The 21,590-nt window shown below is 37.0% G+C and overlaps 1 protein-coding gene across 4 annotated transcripts in view; it reads left to right on the top strand.

Annotated features, from left to right (window-relative positions):
• PPP2R3A (protein phosphatase 2 regulatory subunit B''alpha) overlaps positions 1-20,952 on the top strand; it is a 222,679-nt gene extending 201,727 nt beyond the window's left edge. For all 4 annotated transcript variants that reach the window (XM_030873423.3, XM_030873425.3, XM_060298583.2 and 1 more), the window contains one exon: positions 18,239-20,952. In XM_030873423.3, coding sequence (XP_030729283.1) covers positions 18,239-18,365 — 127 coding nt within the window. In that variant the 3' untranslated portion in view covers positions 18,366-20,952. The remainder of the gene's footprint in view (positions 1-18,238) is intronic.
• The last annotated feature ends 638 nt before the right edge of the window (positions 20,953-21,590 follow it).

Below are 21,590 nucleotides of genomic sequence, written 5' to 3'. Positions count from 1 at the left end.
AATAAAAAGGAGAAATTGAAACCTGTTATTTGCAGCCATAATAAAATATTCCCTGAAAATGGATACCTTTGTGGTTTATTGTCCAGAGACCATTTACAAAATACATATTAGGCCACAAACAAAACTTCAGTGGACTTCTAAAAAGTAACAGTAATACAGACTAGCTTCTCATTTCAAGGAGGTAAACAAAGCATCCTGTAGTTTTCAGTCTCTGATACCATATAAAAATAAGAAATGCAGAGCACCACTTGAAGTAATAGGAGAAACTTTCAGTGGACTAAAAGAAGGAAAGCAGATGGAATCGGATTGAAGAGGGAGCCAGAGCTTAGGTTCTATGCAGGAAGATGAGGAAGATAATTGCCACAGATAAAGGGAGCAGTACTTACAGATGATTCATACCTTAATTTGACTGAAACCAAGAGCAAGAGAGAAACCAGAAGAAGAAGCATCCCGGGAAGTTGAACCCTGTACATCCCATCCTACCCATAAAGGAAAGACAAAAGCAGTGAGTATGGGATCTTGGGGCAGCATGGCCCATCCATCCCCCTATTCCCATTTAAAACACTAGCAACCCCACATTGCTCTCTCCTAAGCAGCCAGTGCAGAGGCAACAGTCTGTTCTCTACTACATAGTAAAGTGGACAAATATCAACCAATAAAATATGGAAGAATATTGGAAGAATATTGGAAGAATATTGGAAGAACCAATAAAAAATGGAAGAACTTTCAACCCTGGAAGGAGACTCACTACAACAATCAGAACAAGACATCAAAATGGGTATATTTACTTTTTTTTTTTCCTGCACCGCACAGCATGTGGGATCTTAATTCCTCAACCAGGGATCAAACTCGTGCCCCCTGCAGTGGAAGCGCAGTCTTTAATCACTGGACCGCCAGGGAGGTCTGACTATTTTTAGAGAGATAAGAGAGAATATTACACTCTTCAGGCAAGACCAGCCAAGTATCTTTCCAGTATCTGGAAATGAGAAGAAAAAAAATCTTAATGAAAAAACACAATCATTGGGCTAAATAATAGAATGGACACATCTGAAAAGTTTTGATTTGGAATATTGATTGTGATACAGGAGTAAGAAATCCTTGTAGAAACCAGTAGAAATAATAGCCAAATAATTCCCAGAATTTTAGCTGTTTAAACAAATAAAAATATACACAGAAACAGGAATCAGCACATTTTTTCTGGCCAGGTAGTAAATATTTTAGGCTTTGCAGGTCTCTGTCACAATTACTTAGCTCTGCCATGGTGGTGTGAAAGTAGACATAATGTGTAAGTAAGCGAATGTGGCTGTGTTCCAATAAAATTGTAATAATAGACACTGAGATATTAACTTCAGATCATGTTCACATCACGAAATAGTCTTTTGATTTTGTTTTCAAATTTAAAAAGGTAAAACCATTCTTAGCTCATGGGCTGTACCAAAACAGGTGGTGAGACAGATCTGGCCCACCGATTGTAGTTTCCCAATCCCTGTAGTAGAGTGAAATTTCAGAACATAAAAGATAAAGAACTGAAAAGCTACCAGAGAGGGAAAAGGAAAGATTACCCACAAATTAAACACAAAAAGATACACTAACTAATATGTATAAAATAGATAACTAACAAGAACCTGCTATATTGCACAGGGAACTCCACTTCACTTCACTATACAGTAGAAACTAACACAACATTGTAAAACAACTATACCCCAATTTAAAAAAAAAGAGAGCACTTCACTGAAATACTGAAAAGAAAAAAACTTTGAACCCTGAATTCTGTTCCTATTTAAATGTGAGGGCCAGATAAAGACATTTTTAGACATTCGAAGATGCAAAATGGTTGCCACCCACAGATGATCTCTGAAAGAAATATGAAAGGGTATTCTTCAGCAAGAAGGTAAATATATCCTAGAGAAATAGTGGGATACAAGAAACAACAAAATTAGTAAAATTTATCCTTAGAATTAGGGAAGTATTGATTATAGATACTGTTAACAGAGAGAGTAAAAGAAGGTCGGGGTAATATGCTATGAATCTTTATTAGAGTGAAGAATATAGACACTGATAAATTTATATTTAACAATGACTAGAGTTAAAGTATGTCTGTTGGGCTTCCCTGGTGACGCAGTGGTTAAGAATCCGCCTGCCAAGGCAGGGGACATGGGTTCGAGCCCTGGTCCAGGGAGATCCCACATGCCACAGAGCAACTAAGTCCATGCACCACAACTACTGAGCCTGTGCTCTAGAGCCCGCGAGCCACAGCTACTGAAGCCCGCGTGCCTAGAGCCTGTGCTCCACAACAAGAGAAGCCACTGCAATGAGAAGCCTGCGTACCACAACGAGTAGCCTCTGCTCTCTGCAACTGGAGAAAAGCCCGCGCGTAGCAACAAAGACCCAACGCAGCCAAAAATAAATACATAAAGCAAATAAATTAAAATTTATTTATGTATGTCTGTTAAAAAGTTTAAGGACAGGGCTTCCCTGGCGGCGCAGTGGTTAAGAATCTGCCTGCCAATGCAGGGGACACGGGTTCGAGCCCTGGTCCAGGAAGAACCCACATGCCATGGAGCAATTAAGCCCATGCACCACAACTACTGAGCCTGCACTCTAGAGCCCGTGCTCCGCAACAAGAGAAGCCACCGCAACGAGAAGCCCACGCAATGCAATGAAGATTAGCCCCCGCTCACCGCAACTAGAGAAAGACCGCGCACGGCAACTAAGACCCAATGCAGCCAAAAATTAAAAAAAAGCAAGTTTAAGGAAAACCACTAAAAGAATAAATATTAAATAGAAAACTTTCTAATCATTTTTAGAAAAAGACAGTAGACTATTAACTGGAAAAATAGTTGTATAAAGAAAACTCAATCTACTAAAAGACAATGTGTTTATCAGTATTCTTTTGGTGAGAAGTGACTTTAACTCAAATTGGCATAAGGGGGGAAAAGCATTAGCAAAAAGGAAATTATTGAACTTTTATTGAATTCAATAATTATTGAATTATAGAACTGAGAAGTCTAGGGATAGTACTGACTTTAGAGACTTTGATTTTATCTCTTTCATCTCTTAGATAATGCTTTCCTTTCATTCTTTCACTCTTCAGCAAGTTTTTTATATGTGGTGGCAAGATGATACCTTCAAGTTCAAATAAAAGAGAAAATCCCTTTCCCACAAGGTTCAACAAGCTGCCCAGGACTTGCGTTGGCTCTGATTGGCTTGGTTTGGGTCTAGTCCCTGAACCAGCTCCTGAAGGAGTTAGGCCTAGAACTTAGCTTGGACAGGAGTCAAGTTCATCCAAACCATGTGTATTCCCAAGGAAAATTTGGGAATTTTGAAAATATGGCCCCAAAAAAGGAAATGCTATACTGGTAAAGGAACACCAGATGTCCACTACAGTAAGAAAGGAGACAAGAAGACAAAGACAGACAAAATAAATGGACAAAGTAAGTCCAGATAAAGTATGAATCACAAAACTCAGAATGGATTAAAAATCCAACTGTACACCATTCTTTTAGATTCATACCTAACACAGAGGTAACAGTCAAATAAATAGTAAACAAGAGGAAATCAGGTATAGCAATGTTAATGAGACAAAGAGAATTGAAACCTTTAAAAGAAACTTACCAGTATTTCAGCAGCTGGCCATGAAAATAAGTTACGAACTTTATGCAATACATAAAACAAATCTGATATAAATACAAGGAAAAATTCACAATCCCATAGTCATATAAAAACCAACAAATCAAACAGGCTAAAAAATTCATAAAGAATATAGAATTAGTAAACTTTCATAGAGGTACTCAAAAGTATACTTGGTACCCAACAAATACACATGGAACCATCACAATAAAGTACCTATTTATTAAGGCATGAAGGAAACTGCAACATTTTTTAAAATTACTAGCATATAGGGCACATTTGTTACTTAAAATGTAACCTGAAATTAACAACAACAACAAAAATGCACATATCTGGAGAGTTAAAAATAAAATTTTGAAAAATTAAATATATCTTAAAATGTTAAGCTAAAGAGATCAAAATACCAATTACAGTTTCTTTTAGAATCAGGCAATGAAAGCATTATATTTATTAAAATCTGTGGGATATGGACAGGGGAAAATTTGTAACCTGTAGACAGAAATAAATGAATTAGGCGATGCATGAAAAAGGATGACAAAATAGACCCAAATAAAGTACATGAAAGGAAGAAGTTCAACAACTGTATTTCAAACAAAAATAAATCTATTAACTTATCCATACATACCCATATTCTGTGCCAAGCACTATTCTAAATATTTTAATTCATAAAACTTCTATTTTGTAGGTGCTGTTATCCCTAGTTTACAGATATTAAAACTGAACTACAGAAGATTAATTTGTCAAATCTACCAACATATATAAAAGAATACATCATCAGTAAGGGGGTTTTATCCCAAGATTGCAACAGTGGTTCAACTTTACAAAATCTGTCATTAACAGATGAAAGGAGTAAAAAAGGAAACAAAATATAAACTGATTCTTTGAAGGCATGTGATAAAATATATCTTCTGGTTTGGAAAAAAATTATAAAACTAAGCAAACTTAAGAGCACCTCCTTAATGGGTAAAGGGTATTAATCCCATGCCCCAGAAACAACCAGCTAAAAATATAATAGAAAAAAATCCTATTTGTGATATCAACAAAAAAAGTGACTCCAAAATATATGTGAAGAAAATATAAAATTTCACTAAAAGTTATAAAGATCATTCCCCATGTTAAAATTAATTTATTAATTTGATATAATCCCCCCAAATATGTTGTAGAACTTGATCAGCTAATTCTAAAACTCATACTGAACAATAAATACAAAAGACTTGCAGTGAGTTCTGAAAAGAAACAAAGGTATGGTGGGGCACAGGGGACGTGTACTATAAAGCCATAGTAATTAAACTCATTTTAGAATCCATGCCAAAACAGAAGATTTATGCAAAGCAATACAGTATATGATAAAGATAGTGTGTCAAGAAAAGTCTAGTCAGTAAAATGTTGGCTCTCTGGTGGAGTGAAGAAAGTACATATTAAGCTAATATCTGCATGCAAATAAAGAGTTTAAAAGCAAAAAAGTGATGGGAGAAATTTATAGGGAAATTATTTATAGATATGAGTATATTTTAAAAGTGACAAATTCTATATCACAGTCAAAAGCAAACACATAGGGTTGAATAGTCTTTCATAAATTGGATTCTTCAAAATCAGTAGTTAAGAACATGAATATTAACCAATTCTACAACATCAAAAGATAGAAATTTCACCCAGGAAATAACAATGAAAATTCCCACTTCACCAACAGTTAAAATGTAGTAGCCAGATATAACAATTTTAAGTGTTATCTGTACCTAACAACAAAGCCCCAAAATACATGAAACAAAAATTGCCAGACAATTCAACAATTATAGCTGGAGATTTCAACACTCCTCTTACAGTAACTGATAGAACTAGAGACAATCTCTAAGGATACAGAAGACTTGAACAACACAGTCAATGTATTTGATCTAATCAATATATACACTCCACAAAACAGTAGCAAAATACACATTTTTCTCAAATGCACATGGAACTTCTTCAGGAAAGACCATCTGTTAGGTGAATAAAACAAGATTCAGTAAATTCAAATCAAGTATGTTTTCTGACCATTATAGAATAAAATTACAAATCAATAACAGAAGGAAATCTGGGAACCCCAAAATGTTTGGAAATTAAATAACACACTTCTAAAGACGCATGGGTCAAAGAAGACACTGCAGGGAAATTTAATACTATCTTGAAACGAATGAATATAAAAGAACATATGAAAATGTATGAGGTGCAATTAAAGCAGTGCTTAGAGAAATATTTATGGCCCAGAAAGGTCGAACATCAATAATATAAGCTTCCATCTTAAGAAACTAGAAAAAGGAGGAGCCAAATAGACCCAAAATAAGTAGAAAGAAGGAAATAACAAAGATCAGAGTAGAAATCCATGAAATAGAAAATAGGAAAATAATATGAAAGAACTGATGAAACCAAAAGTTGGTTCTTTGGAAAGATTTTAAAAGAGATAAAGCTTTAGAAAAAACGAGAGAGAGGAATAAATTAAAATCAGGATGAAAGAGGTTGCATCACTATGGACACTATAGAACTTAATTATAAAGGAATATTATGAACAACTTTATCCCAATAAATTTGACATCTTAGATGACATGGGACAAAATCCTCAAAAAACTCAAATTACCAAAACTGGCTCAAGTAGAAATGGAAAATCAGGATAGACTATATCAAGATACTAAAATTATTAAGTTTTCCCCAAAAGAAAAGTCCAGGTCCAGATGGTTCCAATGGCAAGTTCTGTCAAATATTTAAGGGAAAAAATAATACCAATCTTTCATTAATACTGTCAGAAAATAATAGTAGGAGGGAACACTTCTAAATTTATTTTAGAAAGCCAATATTACCTTTATACCAAACCCAGACAAAGATCACGAGAAATGAAAACTACAAACCAGTATCCCTCATGAACATCAATATAAAACTTTTCACAAAATATTTATCAAATCCAGCAACATATAAAAAAGATTATACACTCTAAGTGGGGTTTACCTCAGGAATGGAAGGCTGTCTTAACATCTGAAAATCTATTAATGTAATACACCATATTCATATAATAAAGGACAAAAACCACATAATTTCCACAGACACAAAAAAAGCATTTGACAAAATCCAACATCCATTCACAGTAACTCTTACCCCAGTAAGGATAAAAAGGAACTTCCTTAACCTGATAAAAGGCATCTATAATTAACATCATACGTATAGTGAAAAACTGAATGCCTTTCCACTAAGATCAGGAACAAGGCAAGGATGTTTCTGTCCCTCCCCATTTCTACTCAGCACTGTAACTGAGGGTCCTAGCCTGTGCAGTAAGACAAGAAAAAAAACATTAAAAGTGTTCAGATAGATTGGAAAGAAAAAAGTAAATCTATTCCTAGATTATATATCCTTTAAGTAGAAAATACAAAGAAATCTGTGTAAACGCTACCAGAACTAATAAATGAGTTAGCAAGGTCTCAGAATACAAGCTCAGTATACAAAACTCAGTTGTATTTCCATGTACTAGCAATGAACAATCAAATAGTGAAATTCAAATAAAGAATTCTATTCACAACAGCATCAAAAAGAAAAAATACAATAAATATAACAAAAGAACTATAATACTTGCACGCTGAAAACTGCAAAACAGTGCTGAGAGAAATTAAAGACCCAAATAAATAGAATTAGAAAGCTCAGTATTGTTAAAAAGTCAGTTCTCCCCAAATTGATCTACAGATTTAACCCACTCCCTATCAAAATCCCTGCAGGCTTTTGTTATAGAAATTGGCAAACTGATCCTAAAATTTATATAGAAATGCAAAATACCTAGAATAGCCGAACACTTTTTTAAAAGAACAAAGTTGAAGGACTTAGGCTACCTGATTTCAAAACTTACTACAAAGCAAACAACCATCACGGCATTGTAGAATTGCTAAGTATACACAATCAATGAAACACTCTAGAAATAGACCCTCATATATACAGCCAATTAATTTTCAACCAAAGGAGAAAGGGTGGTCTTTTCAGAAATGATGCTGAAATAATTGGATGTCCATATGCAAAAACAAGAACCTCAATCCACATCTCACACCATATACAAAGATAATTATCTCGAGTTCCCTGGTGGTCTAGTGGTTAGGATTTGGCACTTTCACTGCCATGGCCTGAGTTCAATCCCTGGTGGGGGAACTGAGATCCTGCAAGCTGCATGAAGTGCCAAAATAATAATTATTATTATAATTATTAATAAATATTAATTAATTATTATCTCAGTAAATTTAAGAGCTGAAACCCTAAAGCTTCTAGAATAAAACATAGAAAAATCTTTGTGACCTTGGGTTAGGCAAGAGCAATAAAAATATTGATAAATTGGACTTCCTTCAAAATTAAAAACTATTGCTCTTCAAAGACACCATTAAGAAAATGAAAAAGACACACTGGGGGAAAACATTTCTAAAACATCCTGATAAAGGATTCTTCCCAGAATATATAAAGAACTTACAGCTCAATAATAAAACGACAACCTAATTTTTCAAGTGAACAAAAATTTGAATATTTAACTAAATTAGAGGTACAAACAGCAGATAGATATATGAAAAGATGCTTTACATCATTAGACATTAGGAAAATGTAAATTGAAACCACAATGAGATACACTACACAGCCACTAGAACATCTAAAATCACCAGTTGGCAATGATGTGAAGAAGCTGGAACCCTCATATATTGGACTGATGTGGATGTAAAATTATGTAGCCTCTTTAGAAATGTTTGGCAATTTCTTAAAAAGTTAAACATACATTTATCATATGAATCAGCAGTTCCACTCCTAGGAATCTACCCAAGAGAAATGTTTACCCAAGACTTGTACATGAATGTTTACAGCAGCGTTATTCTTAGTAGCCCAAAACTGAAAATAATCCAAATATCCACTAAACTGGTGAATTGAGAAACAAAATATAGTATATCCATGTAATGGAGTGCTCTTCAGCAATAAAAAAAAAAAAAGGAATGAACCATTGACAAACACAACATTGATGAATCTCAAGCCAAGTGAAAGAAGCTAGACAAAAAGAGTATATTCCAATCTTGTCTGATTCCATTTATGTAAAATTCTAGAAAATGCATCCTAGGGACTTCCCTGGCAGTCCAGTGGTTAAGACTCCGTGCTCCCAACGCAGGGGACACAGGTTCAATCCCTGGTTGGGGAACTAAGATCCCACATCCACACAGCACAGCCAAAATTAAAAAAAAAAAAAAAAAAGGCAGGCTTGCCAAAGGGGAAAGGGGCAGGGAGGATGGATTGGGGGGTTTGGGATAAGCAGATACACACTACCGTATGTAGGGTAGATGACCAACAAGGATTTACTGTATGGCATAGGGAGCTCCATTCAGTATCTTCTGGTGACCTATAGTGGACAAGAATCTGAAAAAGAATATATATGTATAACTGAATCACTTTGCTGTACACCTGAAGTACACAGTATTGCAAATCAACTATATTTCAATAAAAAAGAAAATATCACAATTTTTAAAAATTTTCTAAAAAATTCTAGAATGACAGAAACCAAATCAGTGGTTAGCTGGGGAGGGCAAAAGTGATTCTAAAGGGGCATGAGGAAACTTTCGTTGGGGGGGGGGCGGGGGGTGGAGATTTACATGATCTTGAGGTGTTGGTTTTACAGGTATATACAAAAGTCAAAACTTATTAATTATACACTTTAAATATGAGCAATTTATTCTATGTCAAATATACCTCAATAAATAAAAGGAAAGAACTACTAATACGTGCAACAACACGGATGAATCTAAAAAATACCATTCTACATGAAAGAAGCCGGACACTAAAGACTACATATTATATGATTCCATTTATATGAAATTTCTAGGAAAGGCAAAATTATAGAGCCAGAAAACAGATCAGTGGTTGCCTAGTTCCAGGATTGAGAGTACAAAGTGAATGCAAACAAGCACAGGGAGAGGAAAGGCAGATGGAGAGATGAAAGTATTCTACAATTGAATTGTGGTGATGACTGCACAATTACTAAAACACATTGAACACTTAAGATCAGTGAATTCTATGATATGTAAATTAAACTTAAATAAAACATTTGTAAAAAGCAAGCACCCAAAAAAGTTTAGCTTATTAAATTGGCAGGAATTTTTTAAGAGATGGTATGAATTCAGTACATGTTTGCATTCCTGCTGTATACTAAGCACTACTGGATATTGGTGAACACAGACAGGATACCTGCCTTAGCAGGGAAAAACAGGCAGGTACAATTAAACTAAAGTGTCTTAACTGCTCTCTCATAGAAGCAGCACATTGTAGTAACATATTGCTGGTAGAAGCAAATTGGCCCAACCTCCCTGGAAATTAATTTGACAATATGCTGTAAAAGCCTGAATTCATACGCTTTGACTCCCGATTCTAATTCTGGGTATCAATTGTAAATAATCAGAAATTTAGATAGAACTGTTCTATCCAAACAGTTGGCATTGGTCACAGGTAATTATAAAATTAAAAAATTCAAAGCAACACAAATGCACGATAATAGAATAGTTAAGTAAGTCATGGTATCTATGTGTCATATTTTGCAGACATTTAAATTATGTGTTGCACAAAAATGTAACATGGAGAAATCAGGGTTACAAACTTGTGATATAATCTCAATATTAAAAATGTGTATCTATATAAACATGCTAAATGATAAGCCTCCAAAATATTAACAGTGGTTAACTCTGGGCTGTGGGATTGCAAGTACTTTGGTTTTTTATACTGTTCTATAATTTATAATGTTTGTATAATGAACATGTACTACTTTAATAAACAGGAAGAAGTTATTTTTCTCCTTTATCTGTTTACATAGCTGATATGTATTCACTGCAGAACAGTTAGAAATGAAGATAAAAATCTTCACCTAAAATCTACCACCCAGAGATAGCCTGACTTATCATTTGGGAGTATATCCTTCTAGACATTTCTTTGCAAATAGATAAGTAATTTGTTTTACAGAAATGGAACTTTATACTACATATTGTTTTGTAACCTGATTTAGAGGAAGGAGAAAATAGAGATAGCAGGTCTAAACACTTAGAAGTTTATTAGTCTAAAAAGGAGAGAAAATAGATGGCAACTAAAGAGAATAGGTAACTGGCTCAAGCAAAAGTTTTTCTCGAGTTGTGGTAGTGCTCAAAGAAGGTGCCAGTGTGTGTGGAGGGCAGAGAGGGGAAGCAAAGGGATACAGACAGAAATACAGGTGAGGGGTCACGAGAGGAGATGCGGAGACCAGCTGTAGTGAAATTTGACCAGTGCATATGAGAGGCTTCTGCTGGAAACCCATCTTCTCATGTTGTGGGAGATAAGATAAGGCCTACACAGAGCACATGTGGGTGATGAGATCTCAAGGGGAGAGGAGAAGCCTTACAACAGCCATGGCCTGTAGGGTGAGCACTAGAATGTCAACAAAGGAAAAGAAAGGCCTCTTTATTATAGTTGTTAGTAACTGACTGACATGGTTCAAAAGCAAAGCCAGACCCAGAATTCCAAGGCTACATCACCTAGGGCTTCATCTCAAGAGGAATTACAAATAAATTAGGATGAGTTTGCCAAACAGAAATTACCAGAATCAAATATTAGAAAGGGAGGAAGCATGGTAGTGCCATGGAAAGAGCATAAGCTTAGGAGCCAGACAGATCTGGTTCTACCTCCCACTCACCAGCTGGGCAGGTTATCTGACTCCTGAGGCTAAGTTTCAGAACATACCAGCAACCACCTTCCAAGGTGGTTGTGAGAATCAAAGATAATACATATAAACACCTGGCACATCGTAGATACCTGACAAATAATAGCTATTACTTCTCCCTGAGGGAGAAGAGATACAATATAACATCATGGTTAAAAGCACAGAATTTGGATTTAGACAAATTTAGTTGCACAGAATTTGGATTTAGACAAATTTAGTTAACTTCAAAGCCTTGCTCTATCAATCACTAGAGCAAGCCTCAGCATCCCCTATACAATGAGGATACCACCTGCCACACCAAGCTGTTTCTGGATTAAATAAGACAATGTACATAATGTATTATGCCCTTAGGCATAGTGCCTATGTAATCAATAAACGATGGCTATTATTACTACCACTTCTGTGATCTTGGCCACATTACATAACCTCTCTGAATTATAATTTAGTCAGGTATTACATTAGCATTCCACTGTCTACCTTGTTCCCTTCATTCCCAGGGCACAGAACATGGCACACAGTTGGCAACAGTAAATATCTGTTGCATGAACAACAGGACTGTACTGAGAATTAAAGATAATGTATATAACGTATCTAACAGTGTCTGGCATATAAATCCTGGGAAAAATGGACCTATTTGTGTTTCCACTGGAACATGGGCTCCTTCAGGGCAGAGCACCTTGTTTTATTCATCTTGTAATACCAGCACCTGGCAAACTGTTAGGGATGTAGGAGATCCTCAGCAAATGTTTACTGAGTGGCACAGAAGGCAGCAGTAACCTGGCAGCCACCCTCACTACAAGGATAACGCAGGAGCCCAAACAACTTGACCCTCCAAAATCAACTTGAAATTCTCTATCTACTTTACCATCTAACATCATAGGTCACCTCTGGGCCAAGTGCCTGTACCTCCTGATTCAAGGCTCGTACTTAGGTAATGCCTTCAATAAGCAACCTAGTAATTAAAAAATAATAAGTAATCTGGTAATGACTCCATATTTTAGTGAGGTGAAAGAGGGTAAATGGTCTCCATAAGTATGAGTTTGCAAACATTGTGAAGTATCCCATCTAGCATCAAAGTAATGAACGGTCATAGGGGAAGCCAGGGTACCAGTTACATATACCTAGTCAACTAAATGACCATGACTATGTGTCACCTATATGAAGACAACAGGTTATGACACCAAACTTATAGTTAACATTCTTATGGTTTCTGCAATAAAGTTTAAAACTCCACAGAAACTGTGAAAAGCAGGCTAAAGGTCCTCTATGTTGCTATCTTAAGAAAACGCAGCCTGTAATAATTAGAAACAAGATTCTCTGCCAATCTGACAAATACTTGATTACTTCAGATTTTTAGTTAAGAGTCTTTTACATTATCTCAAAAATACTTTCTTACCGGATATTCTGGTGTTTCACCAACAGCTTTACATTTGATTAACTTAAACACAATTTTCTTTTTCATTCTGAGAGTCATTATCTGATTAGTAGAGAAAGATAAGCTTACTGCAGAAAAATTGCAAAATATAAAGAGATTAAAATCATCCTCGGTTCAGTCATCCAGAGGTAACCATTATTTATACCTTGGTATATTTCTTTTTGATGCTTAATGTTACTAGTGTATTCAAAAACATGACTTTTAATGCTTCAGAGTATTCTCTCAAGCAATAACACATCCACTTTCCCTATCATCGGGACATTTAGATAATTTAAGAACTGTTTTCTACTGAATGTTTTTAAAGGTGGATTTCTCCTTTATACTAAATATAAACATGTACTGACTTACACCTTGTATGAGATCTACATTTGCTTCATTCAGCACTGGAAAATAAGACACTGTAGGCAAAGAAGGCCCGTCAGAAACCCACTGGAGCAGTCCTCCAGGAATGTATGCTATTGAGAGTCAAGTCTGGGGTAAGGGGCTGTATGGAGCCCGGCTGTCCTGAGTGAGGTGGGAGAATTTAGCAGAAGAGCAGGGATCGTGGCGGGTGGGGTACGTGTGTGTATACATTGGGGCATGAGTTATAATCTTACAAGTCCAATAGTTCTGAGTCATTATTTTATAATCTAAAATTTATTCTAAAATTTTTATACTATCTACATCCAAAATAAATAAGAATTAATAACTGATGACTCATGACTCTAGAACTGCAAGAGATCCTCAGCCATCAAAAATGTAGTATCAGGACTTCCCTGGTGGTCCAGTGGTAAAGAATCCACTTTCCAATGCAGGGGACGCGGGTTTGATCCCTGGTCGGGAACTAAGATCCCACATGCTGCGGGGCAACTAATCCCACGCGCCACAACTACTGAGCTCGCGTGCCTCAACAAGAGAGCCCACACGCCCTGGAGCCCACATGCCACAACTAGAGAGAGGAAACCCGGGTGCCACAACGAAGAGCCCACACCTCAATGAAAGATCCCGCACGAAGACCCCACGTGCCGCAACTAAGACCTGACGCAACCAAAAATAAAGAAAAAAATGAAGTAGGATCAACTTTCTGAGGCAGGAAAGGAGGTGGTACATATTAAGAAATTTTAACAAAAGTTGAAGCAAAAGATTTTCTATAATAGTTACTGAATGGGTCAATAAGGAAATTCTCTGAACCAAATATCTAACTTCTAAAGTATTGATATTTCAGGTAATCCATTTTATATAAATGACTTAGGTTATCTGTTCTTAAAAGTATAAAGGTAAAATTCATCCACTCCTATTTCTAAAGTGTTATAGACTCCAATTCAGAGAACTATTTAACAGTTTATTTTATACATATAGCCAGCATATATCTTAGATTTCCTCAGATAAGCCCTGAATCAAATACTCTATCCCTTTGCCCCTGTAGTCAGAATCCCAGAAGTGGAATCAAACCACAACTCCCAGACAACACCCTGAAACTGCATACAAATTCTTTGTCAGACCACATATGTGCCAGTCATTATTTCTGCTCATTCCAGCTATTATACTTCCATCCCAGGAATCTGCAGAACTAGTCCTAATACTTTTGCCCAGAAATTGCTCATCTGAAAGGGGAAACTTACTTAGGGAAACAGGTTTCTAAAGGCTATCATATTGCTAGCAAAAATATGATATTTGATATTTTGCAAATTGCAAAAGTATATGAACCATCATTTTCCCTTATGCTAACTATGAAGTTACTAGTAGTTGCTACTATGTTACTACTAAGTTAAAGAATTTGTTCTCAATTTGATATCTAGGGTTTCTTAGTGAACTGTTTGTGAACTCTATGAGTTCTGCTTTAAAGCTCTGACCACTCTACTCATTTAAAAATGGCCAATTAACAGAGAATACCTCATAAAATAATTTCATTTGAGCCCAGAGGAATCCCAGTGACCTACGAGTAAACCTGGAATTGGTCATTTAGAAGGAATCAGTAAACATTCTCTCTCCCTCAGGAATTCCTGGAGAGCAGGATAAAGATTAAGGCTCTTGCAGTTCTGACTTTAGTGACTTCAAGGTGACTTCTGCACCCTCACCATTTTACTGACTCCAGCCTTCCCCAACAATTCAACACACAGTTTTACAAAAGCATTAGGACATCATTTTTCATTCAACAGTACATTTTAAGCACCTAGCACCAGGCACTAGACTATATAGCCCAAGAAAATTAGTGAGTTATAAAATGGACACTTTACAGTTGAGTAGGGATGACATTTATTTAATTATACAGTTATGAAAGAAATAAACAGGGTAAACCGATAATGGAGAGAGGCTTGCAACTTAGGATGCTGAGGGAAGAAGAATCTCCTAGGGAGGTGATGAGAACCTAAAATTTGAGAAGGAAAGTTATGCAAAAAGCAGGGAGCAAAAATGTTCTAGGCAGAGGGAAAAATATAAGCAATGGCTCTGAGGCAGGAAACTGTGTTGAGGACATTTTAAAAGGCCAGTGTAGCTGGAGTATAGTGAGCAACAGAGGGAAATGTGGCTGGAAAGATTAGCAGGGGCCATATCATGCAGGGCCTAGGGGAGAAACTGAAAAAAGTTAAACAAGGTAGTAGTGTAACCCCACTTGCGTTTTTTGAAGATTACTCTGCTACATTGGTAGAGGGGCAATAGAGGCAGGAAGACAAATAAGGAGGCCATTACAGACATCTAAATAAGAGATGGTGGAAGCTCAGGCACTGGGAATCAAGAACCTTTTAAATGACATCTCAGATTAAAAGATGAGCACAAGTTAACCAAAGGGGGAAGGGCACTGCAGGCCACTGAAAAACAGGTATTGTACCGTGGCATTAGGTCCCAAGACCTATTCTGACACTGTAAACAGTCTGGTATGGCAAAAGCAAAGGGTATGTGATAGAAGCGAAGGCAAGAAGACCAAGTGTTAGAAAACTATTGCAATAATCCAAGCAAGAAAGTGTAGCATCCTGAACTAAATCAGCGGCAATGGAGAGGAAGAAGCAGGACTGCATCCATGTGGTATTGAAAGTGGTAGGAGAGAGTGGCTGGATTTGAAGAGGGAAGGGGAGAGGCAGGAAGAGGAGCTTGGAATAACAAGGTTTATGGCTTTGAGTAGGTAGATTATGGTGCTATTTGCTAAAATAGGGAGAACCAGGGGTATGGGAAGGACGAGTCCAGGTTTGTACACGCTGCCATATGGGAAGAGCCACATAATAGACAGCTGGATACGTGGCAGTCTCCAACTTAGAAAGAGGCTGAGGCTAGACATGTACATTTAGAAACCACAGGTGAACAAGTGGTGGATAAAGCCATAGAATGACTGATTGCTCAGGGAAGTACAAAATGAGAAGAGCTTAGTCCAGGATGCTGGGATGCACTAACCGTAATGGGGCAAGAGTTAGAGCAGGGTTTCTCAACAACAGCACTGATATTTTAAGCTGGGTAATTCTGTTGTGAGGCACTTTCTGTCACACTGTAAGATGTTTAGCAACACACCTGGACTCTACCCACTAGATGCCAATAGGACCTACCCAGTTGGGACAATCAAATATGGCTCCAGACACTGCCAAAAGCCCCCCGGAGTGGGGGGAAGCACCACCAGCTGAGAACTACTGAGTTAGGGTAAAAGGACTCACCAGGGCACTGACAAGAGGTTCTGAATGAGCTCCCTCCAACTTAAGATTCCTCCAAAGTCTCTGTGTATATTACTGCTCTTGGTGCCTTGAAAGTACAAAAGAAATGCAGGTGACATTCTACTACATCCAACCCACAAAGCATTGGAATACTTTTAGGTACTAGATTGGATCAAATCCATTGCTGGAAATCCCATTTCTGTATGAGGCTACAGTGGGGGAAAAATACATACTCTTTTGTAAAAGATTTTTTATTCACAAATTACAAAAAAAAATTGTGACCCTGCCCCCCAGTATAGGATGAGGTGTCACCATCCTGCTTCAGTAAGCCCCAGCACTTCTCCATCACGAGAATAATATGTGATATTTTCCAAGAGTTTATGATGTGTAGGCCCTCTCACCTAATCTCTTTTCAACCCTTATAAGGGGTAGGAACTGCTATTAGTCGAGGAGGCTGATGCAGGGGGGTTAAGTTACATGCCCAAAGTCATATTAAGTGACCTGAGATTAGAACTCAACTTCCAAAGTCCATGCTCTAAGGCTAAATCACTTAGCCACTATTCCAGATGACCTCCATTAGGCTACAAGCTTTGTGAGGAAGGGGCTGGTCGGTCTTTTTCACCATTGTATCCCTAGCATTTGGCTCATGCTTAGCAACAGGAGCTCAAATAGTTACTGTGAATGAGTCTCAGTTCAGACTTCACTCTTTAATTCATTCCCAGATCTGCATTGAGAGCTCACAGACAGCAAGTTAGGTTACCAAAAGGAAGAAAATGCCTTCCATTCTGACAGGAAATAAGCAGCCAGTGTCTGACACTGCATTTCTAGAATTAACTTTTCTTTGAGAGTTTTTCCGCCCAGAAATGAAGCCTCTACCATCAACCCTGCTTCAGTTGCATTAAAGCAAACTTACTCTCCTTATTGCCTCCTTATTCAACATACACGATAACTGGCGTATAACTATTGAGGCCTCAAGGAGATGGGAGAGGAGTAGAAACAGAAATTAAGTATGGAATATTTTTGCAAAATGACAGTTAAGTAATTTCTGACAGGATCATAAATGGTACTCAGGGCAACGTTTTCCAAACATCAGATAAGCTTTTTAATAAAAATGTAATATCCTCTACTCTCTATGAATAGGTGCCACCTACTAGGTATTCCTGCCTCAGCATATTTTTCATCACCAGGCAGTCTTGGAACCTTTTTTAATAAAAGGACTATATATCCAGAAATTTCTGCACAGATGAAGCAGCCATCATTCTGAGATAAAATATTTTGTCATCCCTACCTGGAATAGCCAGGAGGGGTGGCCTGGAGGATATGGAACTCAGGAAATACAAGTAACCTCTAAAGAGGGAATATGCTGTGGAGTTCTGCAAAGAATGGAGGGAAACCCATGAGTGGACTTTAATCTGCTCTATGTACACACAGATATACATCTTCAACGTACTTCTTGGAAGCCATGGAAGCTATAAAACTGTTTGAGAGAAAGTTCCCCACTCCGCATGGAAGCCACCAATGAAAGCATTCATGTAAAATTCATACTTTCCAGACCTCATACCCTCCCTAACCTAGCTTCATCCATAATGCTCTCATTCCCATCAAAGCCTCTAGGGAAGGCTTGATTCAGCCCGTTTTCAACGTAAGTAACAAGGAAAGGAGAAGAATGTGTTTTCTGTTCCAGAGCACTGTCCCCTCCAGGGTGGCTCAGTTGTTCACAGCTACCATTTAGCAACTCAGGGTATTTCTGCTAGCTGGTCTTGTCTCTAGTTTGCTATACTGACTTCTACCCAAACATTAAAACTTTCTTTTAAAAAAATCAGTAACTCACTTTTGCTGTTCTTTCAGCTCCTTTGAAGATTATGAAACAGAGGAACCTGCCTCTCCCTCTGAAATTGGAAACAAAGGCAATAAAATAGTGACCTCAAGCCTTTCAGAGAAATGTGGAAAGCTTCAGTCGGTGGATGAAGAATAGCTGCCAATGTCTACATGAAAGGGAGATATGTATTTTAAATGTTTTTTTCTTGTGAAGAGATGCTGTAGTTTGCATATTGCTTTTTAAAGGCTTTGATTTCTGCAAGTGCGTTATCTGCAGCACTAGGAATTTTTTTAACGTTTTTGAGCAATAGCTCTGGATACACATACCCAGTTTGGGAGACTCCTCCAATTTGCCTCAAACCTCTTACAGAGCTTTTCCTCAGAAGCAAGTAAGATATACATCACCTTCCAACGTCTGTGAATCAGCACTCTTCACCCCTGAATGTACCAAGGATCTCTTGGGGACAGTGCCAAGCACAGTTCTCTGCACAAAAGCAGGAGTTGCCTCTGTTGTCCAGCATCCCTGAGGCCCATCAGGGCTCCTATGGAGCCCAGAAGAAGCCTTCACTTGCAGAAAACTTGAGTCAAAAAATTCTGGAACTTGAAAAAGCAGTCAGGGCCTCCAGAACTGAATTAGCCCTGGTAATAAAAGCACTGCCAAAACATCTCAGAGACTTCTTTTAATTGTATGTGTACTGGAGTTCAAAGATCTTGAACTTAATCTAATTTCACAATGACCTGCCAAACTGCTAGTCACTTTACATCCTCAGGTATTGTAACCACTGGGCCTTCCAACCTTGCTGGCAAGCTCTAAATAATCCCTCCCCATCCTGACTGTGGATCTTATATAAAATCTGAAGAAAAACTTGTTAACTGAAGACACGTACAGAATATGACTCACACTTGGGGGGGGGAAGTTTCCTTTTAACTCATCTAACATTTGTAGAGAATTATTGAGTGATTAATCTAAAAATTAGTTGATGTCCCATCTATACTTCATATCAGAAGACCTACTTGAAGACTTAAATAATTATATATGAAAATTCTTACTAGACATATTCATCACTAAATATTAGACTAGGCCAACAGTAAAGGCCTCAATCTAAACATTATTCCTTAACTTCATGTTGAAAAGAAACTATTTCAAATATTGCATCCACTTCAGTATTTATCACAAAAATGGAAGAAAACAGTGATGCCACCCATAAAGGAAAGCAACTTCATGTTTACTATAGTGGTAGATGTGGTCAACACAGAATACATTTTTCAGCAAGCCACAATGCAGCCAAGCCCCGCAATACTGTTGAAGATAAAATTGAAAATAAACTATTAAAAAGGATGGAAATTTGACACTATAAAAGAAACCCCCAAGAAACTTTTTAATATCCACTTCTGTCAAAGTCATCAAGTTTTCTCCTGGATTTTTTGTTTTAACCTCAAGTCCTAAATGTCAGAGTAGCTTCCTTTGCACCCCACATTGGTTCCCTTGCTGGTGTGATGGCCAGACTTTGAAACAATCAAACCTTGGGCTGTGGTAGGCAAAAAGTGGAGAAAAGGAGAATTTAGGAAATGCACCATCAACTAGTGTTGTTATTAATAGAGTTAGCAATCCTTCCTGTCAGTATCCTCCCAGTTTCCTGTTATTTTACCTTCATGATCAGAACTGACCTTCCATTTAACTATTACAGAAAGTATTAAAAGTTAGTTTCTAACAGTTCACAAAGAATAAATAAAAGCTTAAAAGTGACTAAATTTTTTGGAAACACTACAAAAAATAATCTAAACACACTGGTAAATTATTAGGATTAAAAGTGTTTATGTGGTACATGAAATTTACCGTCTATCCCATCCAACCTTTACCAGGGAACAAAAGCAACTTTACATTTTCAGATAAAAATGCTAAAAAGGTAAATTTTGTTAGAAGCCAGATATGGTTTAAAGGTTTTATTAGCCATAATGATCTAAACTATTTCTAAGACTCAGCAAAAATTCAGTTTTCCAATATACATTTGATTTTGGTTTTTTTACTACATAGCTGTACTTGACCTTGTTTCTACTTACTGAAGTCCTCTTTCACTTTGGTCAATAACTGGTTTCAAAAGTCTACAGTTATTATAAAAGTACAGCTAACAATATCATTCCACTTAAGATAGTGCTTTTAATTTAGGTTACCCAAAGTATCACATTTTCAGACATAAGAATGTGTTTCACTGTACTCCCTTCTTAGTATTGAATGTAAGAAATGTGAATTCTGAGGAACTAAGATGATAGTATATATTTGACTTTCTGGTAAAGATCATGCAGAATATAATCATTACTGCCCAACTGGAAATTTCAAGTTATTACAATATCCAAGACTCTTGATAAAAGTTAAATTGAGGGTATGATCTTAATGCTAGTCAATGAAAAATGAGTTTCATAGCATAACATTGCCAAGGTAATCAAACTAATGAAATTCTGTATATTTTCCCTGCATCTTATCTATGTCATTGTGTACTGTTCAAAGTGTTTATAAAACTCTAGATTGATCAAATGAGAGAAGTCATTTGCTCAACTTTTGGAAATGTTATGGTGTGTTTGGGTGGAGAAGCCTGCATGATTTAACTTTTGTTTTTGTTTTTCCCTTTTTGCAAAACTAAATAAAGTTGTCAAATATGAACTAAGATAATCACTACACACTTTTGGTTTTAATCACACTTGCAATTCATTTTTATGTTTGAAAGAGCAGCATTAGAAACAAACTTGAGTTTCAAAGAGAATAACTCTTTGAACCCCTGGGAAAACTTTATAAAGAAAGATCTGGGGGCTTCCCTGGTGGCGCAGTGGTTGAGAGTCTGCCTGCCAATGCAGGGGACACAGGTTCGAGCCCTGGTTTGGGAGGATCCCACATGCCGCGGAGCGGCTGGGCCCGTGAGCCACAATTACTGAGCCTGCGTGTCTGGAGCCTGTGCTCCGCAACGGGAGAGGCCGCGATAGTGAGAGGCCCGCGCACCGTGATGAAGAATGGCCCCCACTTGCCACAACTAGAGAAGGCCCTCGCGCAGAAACGAAGACCCAACACAGCTATAAATAAATAAAATTAAAAAAAAAAATTCACTTTAAGAAAGATCTGGAAGGATAACACCTCATAATGAAAAGTGATTTCCTCTGGGGATAGGAATTTGGGTTTGGAAGTGAGAAGTTCACAGGGATCAAAGGAGACTTTAAGCCTTATATATAGTATATTCTTTTAAAAGAATGTGTAATTGTTATCTGGATACCTAAAACTTAATTTTTTAAAAATAAGGGAGAAAAATTAAAGTACCATCCACACATTAGATTCCCATTCTATACTTTGAACTTAGTATTTTCTAAAGCATTTTATATTTGTTGCCTATGATAC

Source organism: Globicephala melas, chromosome 4 (assembly GCF_963455315.2).
Source record: "Globicephala melas chromosome 4, mGloMel1.2, whole genome shotgun sequence".
NCBI classification, from domain to species: Eukaryota; Metazoa; Chordata; class Mammalia; order Artiodactyla; family Delphinidae; genus Globicephala; species Globicephala melas.
Note: the sequence above shows the minus strand (reverse complement) of the source record. Positions and strands in the feature narration are given on the sequence as shown.